We start from the raw sequence: 18,609 nt of genomic DNA, 5'->3' as shown, positions 1-18,609 counted from the left end.
CAGATGTTTTTTCTATTTCACGGCCAGACAATGTGCAAAAATGTATCCACTCCAGTGCCAGGGTTTTTGTCATTGTCACTCAAATTCCAGGACCCACAAAATATTGAGTTTTATGATTACATAAACATTCAATGCAGCGTTAGAAACCGCCTTAAACTGTCTTTCATAGGAAAAAGAGTTAATTTCTAAATGATATGGTTCTGGAATTATATGAGCTTGAAATGGAGGCGGCTATCCAAAATACAATGCAACGCATATATTGGTTTATATCGTGCTTTAACACGTGCTCACATGGAATAAAGGAAAATGCCGCCCCCTTGTGGAAGGGAAAAACATTTCCAGAGGTCTGACCAGTGCTTTATTGGCACCCAAGCATGAAAAATATAAAACCCAAACAAATTCGGGAATGGCGCTCTACATCATACGTTCAATTCCTGAATAAATTTTTGAATGGCAGTGAATGAGTGAAATAGTTTTGTTTTTCTGACACTAGACACGTTTTTGCTGTCGCAACAGTGCACCGAAGTCACCTTTGAACAAACCCTACGACTAGAACCTGTTGGGATGTCGAGCGGAGAACAAAAAGTGAGCTGCATGACTCAGCTGAATGGATAACGTCAAATTAATTGCTGTGACGACGAGTAGACTTGTGCAACCGTGGGTTTATTTTTCATATTTGTTTGCTTCAAACTCCAGAGAAAAGGCTAAAATGAACAGTTGTAATCGTACATTTTCCATCTTTGTGCTTTGTTCCAGCTTCAGCTGTTGTTAAAGCGCTATATCAACTAATATTGCATTGTATTTTGGACAGCCACCCTCATTTCAATCTCATATAACTCCCGACCCATATAACTTAGGAATTATCTTTTTTTCTGATAAAACAAGAGAGTCTAAGGTTTCTAACGCTGTATTGAATGTTTATGTCTGAATGTATTCTGTGGGTCCTGGAATTCGGGTAACAATGACAAAAACCCTGGCACTGGAATGGACATATTTTTGCAAGTCTGGCAGTGAATGAGTTAACGATTTCAAACATTTGTGAGCAGATTTGTTTTATGCGGGTGTGGCAGAAAATAAGCTCTAAAACAGGACTGAGGATTGACCAAAACTAAAATAAAAACAAACAAATGTATGTCATCTCTGACAGGCAGCAAACCCCCCGCCCCCTTAAGGGAAGGGGGAGGTGCTCCATCCTCCATGTTTTGCAGGCGCCCGCTTCCTGATGGAAAGCTCTGAATAACAAAGACATGTTTGAGAGTAGCACACTGCACAGGCATCAGCAGCAGAGGCAGCCATGATTGTGCCAAGGAGCATCACACCCGCAGAGGTGGCAACACGGCCACTCGGATGGAAAATAAACACACTTGGGTTCACCGAAACACAATTAGCGGGTCAGGAAAGGACCCACTACCATCATAAATTCTAACTTGGAACCTTAACCCGGAGTTACTGGGTTAAGTAAATACCTCAACAAGTTGGCTCAGCTGAAAAGCCAAATTTAGGGGATCGGATAAACCCTCCTTTCGAGCCAAAATCAGGGGTGAAATAAGTAATCTGAATCGGCTTCTGTAACTCATTCACTGCCAGCCATGCGCAAAAAGGTGTCCACTCCAGTGCCAGGGTTTTTGTCATTGTCACTTGAATTTCAGGACCCACAGAATATTGAGATTTAGGATGACATAAACATTTAATACAGCGTTAGAAACCTTAGACACTTTTCTTTCATGAGAAAAAAAGAGTTAATTCCTAAGTTATCTGGTCCTGGAGTTATATGACTTTGAAATTAGGGCAGATGTCCAAAATACAATGCAATACCTACATATAGTGCTTTAACAACAGCTGATGGTGGAACAAAGCACTAGTATGGAAAAAAGGGGAAATGCTGCCCCCTTGTGAAAGGGAAAAACATTTTCAGAGGTCTGACCAGCGCTTTATCGGCACCCAAGCATGGAAAAAATTAACCGGAACAAATTCAGGACTGGGGCTCCACGTCCTATTTTCAATTCCCGGATAATTTCATGAATGGCAGTGAATGAGTTAATCAACTTCAGATGATTGTCGACAACAAAATAACAATCAATCCAGTCGGTCAACTGGGTGGACTTTGTGACATGTAAGACCCCCCCATGACCCCCCCACCCGCCGCCGCCAACACCCTCACATTGACCCACTGTGGCCCCTTTACAGCCAATCAAAAGTGACAAACCAGCCTGTGTTGCCGTCATTGACTTTAAATTAAGGATGGAAGGAGAATTGAGGGGGGGGGGGGCTGACTAGACTTGTGTGTTTCAGACCACCACTGCCACCCCCCACCACCCCCACCCGAGCCTCCCTCTCTTTGGCCTGTGTGTCTACCCCAGCTGTCTAAAGTTAGGGGGGGGAGGGAAAAGGCCCGGGACAATAGACGCCATTTGTCCTGCTAAAAGGTGACAGGAAGCATTGATTTCAGCCAACGCGGGTGTGCTTCTTGTAAAGCTCAACGATTCGCCTGGCAAAACGGCCACACTCAGCAATGAATAGAGAAACCATCCTTATTATTCATCTTCTATTCGGTCAATGCAAATACAGGAAACATCCGATTTACAACCAGCTCGACTTATGACCACCCGTACTTACGACTTCCAGACCCTATTTTTAAAATGTTAATTCTGCGCCTGGCACTGCAACGCGCGACGCCTACGACAATTTTGGCCAGCCAGCATCTCACACTCGCACAGCAATCGACCGTGTGATGGCACCAGAGTTTGCAAGTCATTTAGCCTCAGAGTCTCTATTCAACATTTTGAATGGATTTCGACTTTTTTGACTTACGACTGTTTGGTCGGAACGGAACTCGGTCGTAAGTCGGATGATACCTGTACTAGGAACTAATCATTTAAATCGGCTGTACAAAAAAAAACTTTTTCGGCCGACATTTATTTGCAATGCGTTTACGACTTAGTAGCAGTATATGGCTCCTTGCAGAGGATAAAGAATGTGTATCTTTGTACTGTGACATTGAGTGTCTACAGACTCTGATAGGGCATCTTTTAAGATCACTTGCAGTGTGGTAGCCCGTCCATGGCATTTTATTTATTTATTTGTTCTAATAAAAACCCGCCGGAAAGGTTCTGGAAGATGGCGTCGGGGTGAATAAATTGTGTTTTTTTTCCCCGTCTTTTCTACTTTACCTGACAGGAGGTTAACAAGCTATTTCCAGCCCCATTACGGCGCCAAGTGGAAAGAAAGTCAATTACGCTCAAAGCCAAAGTGTGTTTGTCAGCCGAGTGATTTACTCTTGTTGCAAATGGGAACTTGTTGATTTTTTTATTACCGCTGCAGCGTTATTACATTTAATGAGACCGGCGGTGAGAGAGGGGTGAAAAAAAGAAGAAAAAGAACAAGAAAAGAAGAGTTCTTTTTGTGCGTGTGATGACATTTTTAACATCTTTAACTCATTCACTGCCAGACAGGTGCAAACATATGTCCAATCCAGTGCCAGGGTTTTTGTCATTGTCACTTGAATTCCAGGATACACAGAATATTGATTTTTGGGACTGCATAAACATAAAATACAGCGTTAGAAATGTTACACTCTCTTGTCTCATCATAAAAAAAGCCAAACTTTAGCTTGGGGGGGACTGAATATTTAGACGCAAAAACATGAAGTGCAAGGTGGGAAGTTGTGAGCATAAAGTTTTTGCTGGTTCCCAAATCCACAAAAATGGCCTCCATATGAACCGGTAAGTGTACGCAGGGTGGCATTTTGCTCATCTTCCTGCCTAATGTATTTACCCCCCCACCACCACCCCGGTTACTTTGGCGCGTTGCCATAGCGACGGGCTTTTTTTTTCCGCAGAGTGGACTTTTCAAGGAGGGAGAGAGAGCCAAGCAAGGCATGGCCCATTGATCCGTTTCCGACAAAGGACGAAGCGGGCGCGAAAAGCCAGATGGATTTCATATATCTATTATCTGACGTCGCTCGGCCCCTTTTTAGCCGAGTAACGATTTGCTGTCAGCGATGGGAGTGGGGGGGGGTTACGGAGAGGGCCCGCAAGCTCCGAAATGTTGCGACGGTGCCCCGTTGTCTTGACGGTAAAAACGCTTTCAGTTTTGGACATTAACATGGAACTGCTGTAAGCCGCAGCTCACATTCACACACAGGCTAATCTAACACTGCGGTATTGGCAGTGATTATATTTGATTCAAAATCAATATTTTTTTGCATTATTAGCCAAATTATTTGTCACGTTTGTGTTAAAAGATGGCTGGAGTCCTACCGCGCTTTGATAAGTCGGCGGTGCGACGAGGCCTCACGAGGACTCTGGAGGGGATCCGGTTTCAAGTCAAAATGGCTCCCAGCTGTCTGAAAGCAAAAGAGGAATTTATTACTTTTTTTTAAGTGGGGGTGGGGGGTAATTACAACATTGCCAACTTGAACAAAATATGAACCGGCGAACGAGATATGTCTGTTGGATTCCCTGCAAGATTTGCTACCGATGCAACGGCGATGACATAACACGGTTCACAAATACTTTGGCGGCCATTTTAAAGTGTTTTTTTGATTCATAATATTTAAAGTCATAACAATTTCACTACTTTTACACTGTAATTTACTCATTCAATGCCAGATGATGTGCAAAAATATGTCCACTCCAGTGCCAGGGTTATTGTCATTGTCACTCGAATTCCAGGACCCACAAAATATTGAGTACTAGGACTACATCAACATTCAATGCAGCGTAAGAAACCTTAGACTCTCTTCTTTCATCAGAAATAAAATAGTTAATTCCTAAGTTATGGGTTTGGAGATATATGAGCTTGAAATGAAGGCAGCTGTCCAAAATACAGTGCGATATTGGTTTATATAGCGTTTTAACAACAGCTGAAGCTGGAACAAAGTGCTAACATGGAAAAAAAGGAAATTCTGCCCCCTTGTGGAAGGAAAAAAAACCATCAAAGATCTGACAGCGCTTTATCGGCACACAAGCATGAAAAAACTAAACCCGAACAAATTCTGGAATGGCGCTCTATATCATATTTTCAATTCCCGAATAAAGTTGTGAATGGGAGTGAATGAGTTCATGTCAATCAATATTTTTGCAGCCTGGAAAAGTCACCTTGAGGACAGATGTCAAAATGGTTTTGACTGTGATTGACAGTTGTGTTCATATTTATTCATCCATACACACTTAGAAGAATCATCTGTTTCCAAAGGAGGGGGTGAAAAATAGAAAAAGGGGGGAGTTGGGGTTCCCCCATTCCTCTCCTTTACCCCCAAATCCAAGCTGGTTTCCATGAAAAGCCAGAAGGAATGTGAACAGTCTTTGCAGAATGCATACGCACATTTCCTCCTCCTCCTCCTTCTTGTTCTTCCTGATCGCCGCCACCCTGCATCACGGAAAGCAACCCCCACCCCTCAGTTTCCCATTTGTAATAGATTACCAAGTATTTGTACTCAATTGAAGGATGATGCGAGATCCAAAAACGGAAGCCGGCGGGGGTTGCGCGTGCTAGCACGAGGAGACCAGCGCGTCCCACCTCCTCGGGAATCAGACAGCCAAGCCATAGATTTTGCCGTGACGCCCCTCCCTCCCCCAAAGTCGGCTGGGGTGGGGGGGAACATACGCCTCAGTCTGAACCCATCCTCCCCGATCAGCGAGCCCCCTGCCCCCATGCAGCTCAGGCTGAGGCTGGCGACCCCCCACGCCACCCCCCGCATCCCATCTTACCTCCCTCGCTCCTCCCCGTCTCATTTGGGCCTTTGCGGAGCAGCTGCTGCCCACACAACGCGGGGAGCGGCGCGGTATTCACATGTGAGCACGCAAGTCACCAGATGTCACCTTTTGCTGCCAGGCCGCAGACAATGCGTAACTCATACACACACCGATAACATCCCACCCAAAATCCCATGTGATTTTATTTTATTATATTATTGTATGATTTTATTATTTTTATTGGATTTTATAATATTTTATTTTATTTTGTTCTTTTATGTTATGACCTTATTTTATCTTATTCTTTTTGTATTCTTTTATAATTTTGTATTGTATTGTATTTAAATATATTTAATTTATGATTGTATTTTATTATGTTGTATTATTTTATTTATTTCTTTTATTTTATTATTGTATTATTGGATTATTTTTATTGTATTGTATTGTATTCTTGTATTTTATTATTTTATTATTTTACTGTGTTATTTCCTTTTATTATTTTATTTCAGTATTCTATTTTATTATTGTATTAATTTAATATGTTTGGATTGGATTGTATTTAATTTTATTTTATTACTGTATAGTATATTATTGTATTTTATTATTTTGTTTTATTTTATTTTATGATTTTATTGTTTCATTATTGCATTGTATTTTTTGTTTTATTATTTTATTTTATTATGTTTTATGATGGTATTTGTATTGTATTGTATTGTATTGTATTGCATTTTATTATTGTATTTTATTAGGTTATTATTTTATTATTTTTATTGTATTGCACTCTATTGTATTGTATTTTATTATTTTTTATTGTATTGTTTTGTATTTTATTATTATATTTGATTATTTTATTGTATTATAATGTATTTTATTTTTGTATTTTATTATTTTTTATTGTATTGTATTGCATTTTATGATTGTATTTTATTATGTTATTATTTTGATTGTATTGTGCTCTATTGTATTGCATTTTATTATTGTATTGGATTTTATTATTGTATTTCATTATATTGTACTGTATTTTATTTTTGTATTTTATTATTTTTTAGTGCATTGTATTGTATTCCCTTTTCAGGTCAGCGGCCTAGCATCCTTTTTACGTGCCGTTGCCTCGGCTGTGGCCAGCAGGCAGTTGCCACGGCGGCCACATTTTGTTTGTGAGCTCAGCATCCCTGAGAAGAAGTGACAGGGCGAGCATCACTAAATGCGTTTTTGCCCCGACCGAAGACGAAAAAAAGGCGCCGTCGGGGAGGCTGCCGTGACATTGATATTCAACCTCCTGCGTGTCGCCGCAAGCTTCATTAGCATCGGCTTCACATGACACGCCGTGGAATCGTACGCTTGTAGGAAGACATCTAGTACATGTTAATTGGGGAAAAGGAGGCGAGGGGTATGTTCATGATTCAAATGCTCCGATTACAAGAGGATGTATATTTTAAAAGGGAGATAAAAAAATAGCGTTGACATGATGGTGGTTCACGGCGAGTGTCAGGGAATATTAGCAAGAGGCTAAGGGGAGGGGTATCAAAACAAAACGGGCCTTGAGCGAGTATTACAGCAACACTTCCTGTCTGTCAGCGGCGACCGCAATATCGCAAGAGGTCGCGTTGACATGCTACAACCCTGTCAGAATAGCTGACACTTGTACTCTTGTACTATTTTGAAGTTATGCTTTCATACTTTCATTTTGGCACATTTTTTTAATGTGACAACATAAATTTAACACTTAACTCATTCACTGCTGTTCACGAATTGATAATAATAATAATTACAATAATAATAATAATAATAATAATAATAATAATAAGAAGAAGAAGAAGAAGAAGAAGAAGAATACCGTTGATTTCTAAGCACCTTTCAAAACTCTCAAGGTCACTTTACAGTCACAGGATATTTTTTTCTCTGGGTGAGCAGTGGCAGCCACATGTGCTAGCGTTCACTTAACCCGGAAGTAACTCAAATAGATAGAAAGCTAGCTAGCTATCGAATAGATAGCTATTAGCTAGTGAATAGATAGCCAATAGCTGGGGAATAGATAGCCAACAGCTAGCAAATAGATATCTATTATAATATATGATATATATTATATATTATATGATTATTATTATTTGGGAATTGAAAATATGATGTTTGTTCGGGTTTTGTTTTTTCATGCTTGGGTGTCGATAAAGCACTGCCTATGGCCTCTGGCGTTGTTTTTTTCTTTTCCACAAGGGGGCAGCATTTCCCTTTTTTTCCATTCTCAACTGTTGTTAAACCGCTACATAAACCAATATGTATGTATTGCATTGTATTTTGGACAGACACCCTCATTTCAAGCTCATATAACTCCAGACTCATATCACTTAGGAATTAACACTTTTTTTCTAATGAAAAAAATTACATCTAAGGTTTCTAATGCTGTAGTGAATGTTTATGTCGTCCTAAAACTCAATATTCTGTGGGTCCTGAAATTTGGGTGAAAATGACAAAAACCCTGGCACGGCAGTGGACACATTTTTGCTATGTAAGTGAATGAGTTAATTTCAATCTGAAAAGGATCATAACACAATTTGTGTATTGTGAACATACCAATTTAAAAAAATCTTGTTTCCTGTATACAAATATTAGATAATACATTTTTTTCAAGTACACAAGGGACTGACAGGCAAATATTGAAAAGTACTGCTGAAGACATCATCAGCAGTGAAAATAAACCAAGACGGCTCCTTCTTCCCAACCCACCTTCCTAAACGGATACTTGATCCCCCGGGACCACCTTTGCAATCTGTGCCGGTTTCCTGAACAACCCACACCACACACCCCTAGCTCCCTCCCGTCTCTCCGAGAAGCAAATGCTGACTTTGAAGTCGGTGTGGTTGATGATAAATATGCTAATAGGTCTGGAGGAGTTTAGGGGGGGGGGGGGGTTGACGGCGTGTAGCAAGATTGCGCTGTGAGGGGAATGCGCCACCCATGGTTAAATAATAATACACGGAGGCTCACTATAACGGAGCTTTCAAGTCTTTGGAAAATGCAAAGAAATTCCTTCATAATTTACATAATTTTAATGCTGCGAGAGGAAAAAAAAGCTGGAATGGATGCTATCAAATTGTCACGGGGGTTTTCCATGCTGTGACAATGAGGCACTCTTACCCAAAGTCACACTATTAAAAAAATGGCAAGAAATGAATACATAAAAGCAAGAATTCATTAACTCATTAATTGCCATTCCCGAATTTAATAATAATATTAATACATTTCATTTATTCAGGTATTGTTTTTTTTCTCACCAGAGGTGCCGATAGAGCCCTGGTCAGACCTCTAGTAATGTTTTTCCCTTCCACAAGAGGGGAGCATTTGCCTTTTGTCCATGTTAGCGTTTTGTTACAGTTTCAGCTATTGTTAAAGCGCTATATAAATCAATGTTTTGTGTTTTGTACAGTTGCCCCCATTTCAAGCTCATATAACTCCACGCCCATATAACTTAGGAATTAACTCTTTTTTTCTGAAGAAAGAACGCTGCATTGAATGCTTATGTCTTCCTAAAAGTCAATATTCTGCGGGTCCTGGAATTTGAGTGACAATGACAAAAACCCTGGCACTGCAGTGGACACATTTCTGCACATCGTCTGGCAGTCAATGAGTTCATTCCACTTCTATAATTAGAGAAAAGGTCTTACCTCTATTGCAGCTGATAGAAGTGACCTGCATCATGGCTGCTCACTGGAGAAATAGCGCCACCTGTTGTTGAAAAGGACACAGTGAACAGAGAGACTCAAGAATTACAGATGCTACAACAATGCTAAGATGTGTAGTTGAACGGATGATATATGCAAGGAAATTAGACCTCTCCCATTTGTTGAATTATTTTGAAATACTTCCTTTGCACCAAAAGTGTTTTTTGTTGCAAAATGCCGACGGATTTGGTTGATTTCCGTGACTTTAGGTCAAGATGTCCTCTGTGGGAGACGGTCCGATTTCATGTTACATTTATCATTGGAACACTTGGCTATATAACATTGTGACATAAAATGGCAACACATTTACAGGACTTTCCAATATGAGTTCGCATCGTAAAGCTAACACGTAGTCACCTTGCGCTTTGAGGCGACGACTTCTGACGCTAGTTCGGCGTCAAGTGCAGGCCTAGTTGAACTTCCACTGGACCTCCATGTCAACAACCTGTTGGACAGGAAGTCAGAATGACGAATCGGGCATAACGTGGTTCATTCGGCTACTCACCTGTAGCGAGATGACGCCTGAAGAGGAAGACCAGGGTCCTCCATGGCCATCGACTACTTCCCCTGCGACCTCGAAACCTAATTGGCCCTTTCCACGCCACATTGCCGGAGTTTTTTTGTGCAAATCTGGCTGATAGATGGAGTGAACTCATCTTACTTATGCAAGGTCGAATGTGTGCAGGAATCCAACAATAACAAAAACAAAAGAAGGTGAAGAAGTCTTGTTTGGCATTCTAATATATTCTGGATCAATATTTCATGCGGTTCTGCGTAGTCAGGTTAGTAAAAAGCAGGACGGAAAGGAACTGATATTCAATTAAGTTCAACCAAAAAGTATGATAGATAGAAGATTATTGAAAATCCAAGATGGCTCCCGAGTAGCAGATATGCCAGCACCGTTTTTGATCAGGAGAAAATGTCAGTGCCATTTGACCGTCATCGTTGGACAGCTATGGGGCGATTGTGCTTTTTTTGGCGACTGTAATGGGCAGCATTTTCACAGCGTCAGCGCAGAACAGATGTGAAAATGTCGCGGCTTGGAATTGATGCGGATTTACGTGGGACAGTATATGTGAGACAATCTGTTTTCGTCAATGGATGGAATCCTGGAATTGAAAATATGACGTAAAAGGCCGTTCCCGAATTAGTTCGGATTTTGGTTTTTTCATCCTTTGGTGCCTATAAAGCGCTGGCCATGGCCTCTGGCATCACAGCAAAGCCATTTTAGTAATAATACACAGAAGCATGCAAACAAATAAAATAACTTTATTCATGCAATTGAATCACGGAATAAATCGTTTGCATTAAACGTTTTTTTTCGGAAACAGATTACACAAATGTCGGCGATGACAACAACGAAAAACGTGACGAGATCCATTTTGAAGTAAACGTAACATGCAGGGCAAACGCATGATGCATTTTGCGTGTTGTGTAACATGTTTGCGGTTTTGGTTTGTTTCAAGCATACCGGACATAAAAATGATTTCATTTTTTACAAGTGACATTTGCTACGCTAGTTGCATTAAAAAAACATTATTACCCATTAGATGCTACTATAAACAAAGACAAAAACGCATTGTACAACTTCATCCCTGAAAACAAACCAATAAAAAACATGTCCGACAGTCAGCGAGAAGTGAAGCCACCGGCGGCCATCTTGCCTGGCCACGTGGGCCAAACTCAAATACGGAACCTGATAACTTTTCTATTCCATTTCCGTACAGCAGCACTCCGTTCAAGTCACGATTGAGTCCATGCTCCGATTTCGAGTCGAAGAATCACAAAAAAAGCTGCGCAGCTTGCGCAAGTCCGCGCACGGACGACCTAGCTTGAATGGCGAAATCGCAAGTTCAATCAGATGCTTTGATCACTTCAACCAACACTTGAATAACTGAAGCAATTTAAAAGGTAAGATTATCATTCCAGCAGTAGATTTGGAAATGTTTCATACTGCCATTGGGATGACGTCAGCCGAGAAAATGGAAGTTAGCATGCCATCATGGCCTAAATGCCAAAATGGCGCCCGCGGAGAGTCTATCGCGAACCGCCATATTGATTTTCTTATTAATCTTATCATTATTATTACTATCATCGTAGCAAACACATTTTAGCGCTCAAGTTGAACAGGTAGTGCACTTTTTTTCACAACATAGCAGACGAGGGTCGTAACGGCGACGCCGCTACAAGTCATACCCAAACTCCGAGCCTGAAATTAACCCCTGCTGAGCCGAACTTTGCAGATCGCAGCGCCTCTTGAACTCTTGACCTCTCTCGTGCAGCCATGTGTTGCCCACTGAGCAAAATAGACAAGGGGACCAATTTTTTTTTATCACTTATTGCATTTAAAACCGGAACCTGATCAAGTTAAATTGGGCCATAAAAGATACCATTTGTCATGTTACTGATTTTTTTTTTGTGGTGTGGTAGCAATATGCTAACTGTGCGTTTAAACTTACCCCATTTGCTCCCCACCAGGACGGGACATGCAGCGTGTTGGGTTAGGTGGTCTCCCTCTCCGTCGGGGTGAAGATTGTACCAGAAGACAGCCGAGCCCTGCGATGATGCAAAAAAATAGAAAAGTCAAGCGGCTGCGGTACACGAATGAACTACGATTGGCAACGCAAATGGCTGCCTTTAACGTAAAAGCTATCAAGTGGCTATTAACAGTCTCTGGTTACATTTTGCATCCTGTTTGTAAACATTAGAAAGAGCAAACCTTGATAGGCCAGGCCACGGCGCCCGCTCTGGGGAAGACGGTGGCGCCCCCTGCCTCCACGTGGCTTAACTGCAAGCAAAGTGAAAGGCGTTCAAAATTGGAACTCGTGGTCGATGACAAGTCAAATGTGCTTTACTGACATAAAGAAGCCAGGTGGCGATTCGGTTTCCTGTTCCCAAATATTCGTAAGGGTTCACGACTTCTTTCTGTGGAAACACGACACGGCGTTCAGACGATGCATAGAAATGTTTATCCATTCATTGATGGGGAACTGGCCAGTGGCGGGCCGTCAGGGCATGCAAGGCCTTCTCTGCAGGCCTAAAAATATCTGAATTACAGACTAATGTGAATTATAGGTCGGCCATGAATTCTCATTCAATAATTTTAGTTTGTCTTTGAGCTTCCTTTTTGTTACCAAGGTCAGAAATCTACCTGGACGCCTTCACAATCAATTCTGCAGGCCCTGGAGCATCATTAAATGCGCTGTCGATGACTTTCTTATTTTAACCAATCAGAGTTCAAGTTGGCAACCCAAGGCCTGCTGGAAACGTCGGTTTTCGCAAACAATGATTGGCTAGTCACCAGTCAATCATGGTTGTGGTGTGGTAGCAATATGCTAACTTAAACTTAAACTCAAGTGTCCTCGAGAGTTTTGAAAGGCGCTTATAAATGAAATGTATTATTATTAAAGACACCCTCTAGTGGACGTCTAGTAATATCACACCACACTTGCAGATGATTGATTCACAAGTAGCACTACAGAAGGCCTAGAAGAAACATGCACGGCCCGCCACTGGAACTATCCAACAACCTTAAATATTTTATGAACGTGTATTATGAGTTATATTTACCCCTTGAAAGTCGATATGTGGTTCATACAGTCCTCCCACGCCATAGTTAGCAACCTGCACAAACATAAAAGTGAATACTCACAGTTGAGTGTGTTTTATGTTTATTATTATATTTATTTATTTTTTTTTTTTTACGTTGAGTTAAGGTGAGAAGATCTGTGTAGGAACTCGACCTGCATCCACTCTGCTGTGGACATTTCCAGTCCGGTGATGTAGCCCACTCGGTTGATCAGTTTCTTCACCACCTTGTACTGGTTGTTCTCCAGCCAGCAGCTAAGGAAGAAACGTTTGTGGTATCACTCAAGGAAAGGAAACGGAAAGTAAAAGTAGAACATTTGCACGGTTCCGTCGTTCTTACTTTTGGGAGATTCTGACTCGGGATGCAAAATTTGTGTGATCCGTGTTGTTTCTTACTTTGGACCGGGTAAGCTAGCGCCGCCGATGGGACACAGCGAGAGAGGAAACAGCGAGTTAGCATGTTAGCATGAACATGCAGCACCGTCTCACGGACTGACTTTGGGTTTGGCCAACTTTTTGATGATTTCCGCGTCCTTGTTGGAAGCCACGTCGTAATATCGGACGACGTGGGGAACGTCGCAGAGGTCTTCCTCTTTGAAAGGAGCAATCAAGAGGTTGGGATGGCCTCGGTTGTTATGGTAACGGCAAAAGAGGCGGCTCCGTCTCCGCGGCGTCTGTCAGTGAAGACGACGATAAGCCCGGAAGGGTAAAAACTTTTCGGCGTGATGACTTGATGACATCGTTCTCACCAATGCGACGCTGACGCCGCGACAAAGCTGCTTGTATAACGTCGCGTTGTAGGAGGTTAGATACTTGCTGGGTATCACCGGAACAAGTTCGACCCGGTCCGGTTTGGCCAGTTCGTACTCAAAGTAGGCCAGATTGCTTTTGCCTCGCTGGTGATCGGGATCTAAATGAACAACACCCCCCAAAAAAAACCAAAAGAATGAACAGAACCAGCCTGTTAAACTGTCCTCTTCTCGTAAGAGATCTAACGCAGGGAAAAAGGGAATACAGGTAACATCCGACTTACTGCCAGCTCGACTTACAACCACCCGTATTTACGACCACGACCTCCAGACCCTATTTTAAAGATTTTAATTCTCCGCTTGGCACCGCATGGCGCTAGCAGGCCGGCAACGTGTACGACAATTTTGGCCAGCCAGCATCTCACACTCGCACAGCAATCGACCATGTGATGGCACCAGAGTTTGCGAGTCATTTAGCCTCTGAGTCTCTATTCAACATTTTGAATGGATTTTGACTTACGACCATCTTGACTTACGACCATTTGGTCGGAACGGAACTCGGTCGTAAGTCGGATGTTACCTGTATTTGGTATACTCCTGCACAAGAAGATATCATTAGCCAGGTTACAAATCGACCAGTTCATGGAAAGACCACTCATTAAAATGTCTACTTCCTGTTAGTTAAATCTCTGACAACAACATAAGCTAACTCACCGATCGCCAGAAGCTCCTTGGTGGACACCAAAGCGCCTTGCAGATCGCCTTGCCTGTAGAGGGCGTAGCTGTGGAAATCCAGGAGGGTGATGGCGTCCACGTTTGCCTGCGTCTCACCCTGCTGCATTTGCAGGAGAGCCTGAGCCATCCACACCTCCGTATAGTAAAAGTCCTCCTCCTGGTACGCCACCATGCCCAGGTCAAAGCAGTCGTCCACCGTCAGGTTGCTCAGGAGCTGAGAGGTTCCTGATTTGAGGATTGGATTGAGGGACTTCTGGAGTCTGTCTCAGCTTTCTTATTTGGACTCATCTTCAAGGTGTTGTAGGACTAATCAACGGAGCTATCCAACATGGCGGACCCGCTCACCTGGTAGCTTCCCTTTCGCCAAGGTGTCAGTGTCCAGCTGATATGTGTCCTGCAGCCTCAGGAGGGCTTCCGCCCCGCCCATCTGGTCATCCTCATTGGGGAGGTCCTCGCTCCTGGAAGTCAGGTTGGACACGAAGCCTGAAACCCAAGAGCCGCTACGTCCAAATCGACTTTTCGGAGCGAGCGTTGGGGATTTTTGTGTTTTCACCGTCGGATACGTTGCTTCGCACTAGCATCTCCAAGGCGCGCCATTCTCGGTTCATCCTCTTTAGAAGTTTAAAGGCGTTCACCGGGTGGCCCAGAAAGGCTTCGGGGTCCTGGATGGCAACCGCCGACATGTTGGCTAGCTTCTCAGACCACCTGAGTACGCCACACACACAAAATTATCTGGTCAGCGTGACCACCACCAGATGCAAACGTCTTATCGGTGGTCTTGGAACCTTTTGACCATCTCCAGTTTGTTCTCCTCCGCTTGGATGTAATCCTCCAGCGAGCCCAAAAGCGCCTTCTCCGTGTACACCAGCTGCGTCATGTGACCTGATGCCACAAGACAATCATTATTTGCCTCCCTTTGAAGAGTTTTAAAATTGCATTAAGATACAGCAAAACATAAAAAGACGCTTTACAAAGAGGGTACAGCAAGTGCTGAAGAATGAATGACTGTGTGTCTTTGCGTTGTCATGTTATTTGCTATTTCGTGTTTTTTTTTTTTTTACTTCAAGATGGCGCCGCGAGACTGGCTGCCTTTCCAGCACCTCCTGTATTTTGTTTTCTACTTCTTTCTTTCCTTTCCTCTTCCATTCATAACTTTGCTGCTGTGAAATGCAGAATTTCTCCACTGCGAGACGAATAAAGGTACATCCAATCCAAAACAAAGACAGGATCATAAAGTATCAACACGCAGCATATATCATGTCCACCAGTGATGGTGTTAGCATATTAGGCTAATTAACACGCTAGCCCTGATTTAAAATGACACGTGGGATCACAAATATGCACACCGGTATGTTACATAAACGGTTCAGTAAAGGGCGAACGGTACATTCGTCATCATAACAATATCAGAATCAGAAAGCCTTTAATAGTGAAATTTGCATTATTATAATTATATGCAAATTATTGCTAATTACGGCGCTAACTCACCTACGGAAGTGTAGAATTCCTCGGCGGCCGACAAGTAACCGATGAGGATCAACAACACGTAACCGACCGCCATGTCTGAACGGATCGTCAATGACAACATGATTATTAATAATTATATCACTTTCCACCACCCACTTTCGGACTGTTTAAAATGAAAAATAAATAAAGTTGAGACGGCTGAAGCAGCCGGAGTTTGACGGTGATTGCTTTATATTGAATACATGAAGCCACATCCCCATTAATTAGAGGGTGTGACCAATTTTTCATTTTTTATTTTATTATTTAATGGCTGCCGTCTGCTTCCCTGAACGTCGCAGAGCTGTTGGGGAGTAAACCCGCAAATGTCACGGGGCGCGAATAAAAGTATCTACGCCCTTTTCTTTTGTGTTTTTTTTTTTTTCCGTCTCCCAAAAGAATTCCACTTGACCCGCTTTCTCCGCCATTGAAAAGATTGCGGTGGGACAAGTGACGAGCCGCCTCAAATCATCCTACCGACGTTGCCAACAGGAAGATTCCTAAATAAAATGAGTGATAGATAGAAAGATAGAAAGCTAGCTAGCTACCCAATAGATAGCTAATAGATACCCAGCTAACCAGCCAGCGAGATCGATAGATAGCTAACAGATAGCCAGCCAGCTAGCTAGATAGCTAATATTAATAATAATCATAATAATATAGCTAATAGATAGCCAGCGAGCGAGCTAATAGACAGCTAATAGATAGCAAGCTAACCAGCTTCCAGCTTCAGCTGTTGTTAAAGTGCTACAAAAATCAATATGTACTTTATTATGGACAGCCGCCCTTATTTCAAGCTCATATAAGTACAGGTCCTATCATTTAGGAATTAACTCTTTTTATTCTGATAAGAGAGTCTAAGGTTTCTAACGCTGTATTGAATGTTTATGTCGTCCTTAAACTCAATATTCTGTGGGTCCGAGATTTTGAGTGACAATGACAAAAACCCTGGCACTGGCGTTGACACATTTTTTGCACATTATCTGGCAGTGAATGAGTTAATGTTGAAACCAGGTCACAAAATGTAAAAAAATGAACAAGTTTCCTCAATCTTCGCTGTCTACGGTTATGAATTCTCTCGATTTATTTGGTCTGTTGAGCCTTTTAAAGCATCTTTCAAAATAAGTGCTAGGCGGTACCATTTGAAAGTGTGCACAAAGTGCACGGATGCGGTTATTCATCGCGTACCTTCTTTTATCGCCAACTCCAAGTTCCTTTTCCAAATCTCCCCTCCTTTGTTGTACTCTGCGACTTAACATTTTGCGCTGGGTTGTCTTTTTGTCCGGGAGAAGGTTGGAAGGACCAGTTTGTCTGGAGTTACCTGTTGAACATTCACATCAAGACGTGAAGAACATTTAGGAATTTACGCTCGCATCGGCTAAATGAAAAGGTTGAACTTTTGGATTCGCATCTGATGCAACCGCAGTAATGTCGCTCAGGACCTAAAGGAACACCACACCTATACTTAAAAGCGCGGCGTGGACTCAATTGTGCTTCTTTAATCCAACGGTAAAAGAGATTTAATTAGTAAAATCCCATCTGATGAAATGCGATGCCTTCGAGGTCAGTCAGTCGTCATGCGGGTTTTACAGATGATGGCGTCCTTTGGCATGCCTGCTTCAAATGAACAAAATATACATTACTTAACACTTACTTTCAACATTTAGCTTGTAGTAGACGTGCATATTCCACCATGAAGTCCCTGGTCCACTGGTGAAAAGGACGCTTTGATCCTCTCCTCTTTCATCAAGAACTGCTTCATGTCACAGAGGGTACAGCAAGTGCTGCAGAATGAATGACTCTCAGGTCTTTGTGTTGTCATATTATTTGTTATTTAGTTTTTTTTACTTCCAAGATGGCGCCGCAAGTGTGGCTACCTTTACAGCAGCTCCTGTATTTTGTTTTTTTCTACTTCTTCCTTTCCTTTCCTCTTACTTTCATGACTTTGCTGCTGTGAAATATAAAATTCTCAACTGCAAGACTAATAAAGGCTAATCCAATCCAACTCATTCACTGCCATTCCCTGTTCTTCCCTTACACTAGTGGTGCTGATAAAGCGCTGGTCAGACCTCTGGCAATGTTTTCCCTTCCACCAGGGGGCAGCATTTCCACTTTTGTCCATCTTAGCGCTTTGTTACAGTTTAAGCTGTTGTTAAAGCGCGATATAAATCAATGTGTGTATTATAATTTGTACATCGGCCCCCATTTCAAGCGCAGATAACTCCAGACCCATATAATTTAGGAATTAACTCTTTTTTTAGCAATTACTTTCTGATAAAAGAAGAGAGTCTATGGTTTCTTATGCTGCATTGAATGTTTATGTAATCCTAAAACTCAATATTCTGTGGGTCCTGGAATTGGAGTGAAAATGGCAAAAACCCTGGCACTGGAGTGGACACATTTTTGCACATTGTCTGTCAGTCGTACTGGAATGGTCCATCGAGGAAAAGGTTTCTTCAGCCGTCATCTGTACTTCTTTGAAGGTGTTGCACGATTCGCTCCTCAGCCGAAGAGCTTCGTCGATGGCAGTGAATGAGCTAGCAATCCAGCTAACTTGGAGTTGATTAGCCAATTTAACCAACGATATTAACCAGATATTTAATGATAAAACTCAGCAGC

At 42.1% G+C, this 18,609-nt stretch overlaps 1 protein-coding gene across 3 annotated transcripts; it reads right to left on the bottom strand.

Annotated features, from left to right (window-relative positions):
- Positions 1 to 10,664: 10,664 nt before the first annotated feature.
- LOC148887586 (prolyl 4-hydroxylase subunit alpha-1-like) lies at positions 10,665 to 17,256 on the bottom strand. 3 transcript variants are annotated; one of them, XM_089014654.1, is made up of 15 exons: positions 17,179 to 17,256; positions 15,976 to 16,050; positions 15,273 to 15,369; positions 15,041 to 15,192; positions 14,833 to 14,970; positions 14,467 to 14,712; positions 13,753 to 13,913; positions 13,501 to 13,677; positions 13,344 to 13,414; positions 13,159 to 13,258; positions 12,986 to 13,039; positions 12,275 to 12,340; positions 12,135 to 12,203; positions 11,875 to 11,971; positions 10,665 to 11,711 (listed from the first exon to the last, which is right to left on the bottom strand). In XM_089014654.1, the coding sequence occupies exons 2-15, from the start codon at positions 16,046 to 16,048 to the stop codon at positions 11,599 to 11,601; spliced, it is 1,614 nt and encodes a 537-aa protein (XP_088870780.1). In that variant the 5' UTR covers positions 16,049 to 16,050; positions 17,179 to 17,256; the 3' UTR covers positions 10,665 to 11,598. The 3 variants fall into 3 exon arrangements, 2 of the variants coding, with proteins under 2 accessions (XP_088870780.1, XP_088870779.1); XM_089014653.1 differs by lacking the exon at positions 17,179 to 17,256 and having other exon boundaries at positions 15,976 to 16,147; XR_016117272.1 differs by lacking the exons at positions 10,665 to 11,711; positions 17,179 to 17,256 and having other exon boundaries at positions 11,903 to 11,971; positions 13,121 to 13,258; positions 15,976 to 16,147.
- Positions 17,257 to 18,609: the final 1,353 nt, after the last annotated feature.

The sequence above is a fragment of the Hippocampus bargibanti genome, linkage group LG15 (genome assembly GCF_051943395.1).
Source record: "Hippocampus bargibanti isolate YZ-2025 linkage group LG15, ASM5194339v1, whole genome shotgun sequence".
In the NCBI taxonomy this organism is placed as follows: domain Eukaryota; kingdom Metazoa; phylum Chordata; class Actinopteri; order Syngnathiformes; family Syngnathidae; genus Hippocampus; species Hippocampus bargibanti.
Note: the sequence above shows the minus strand (reverse complement) of the source record. Positions and strands in the feature narration are given on the sequence as shown.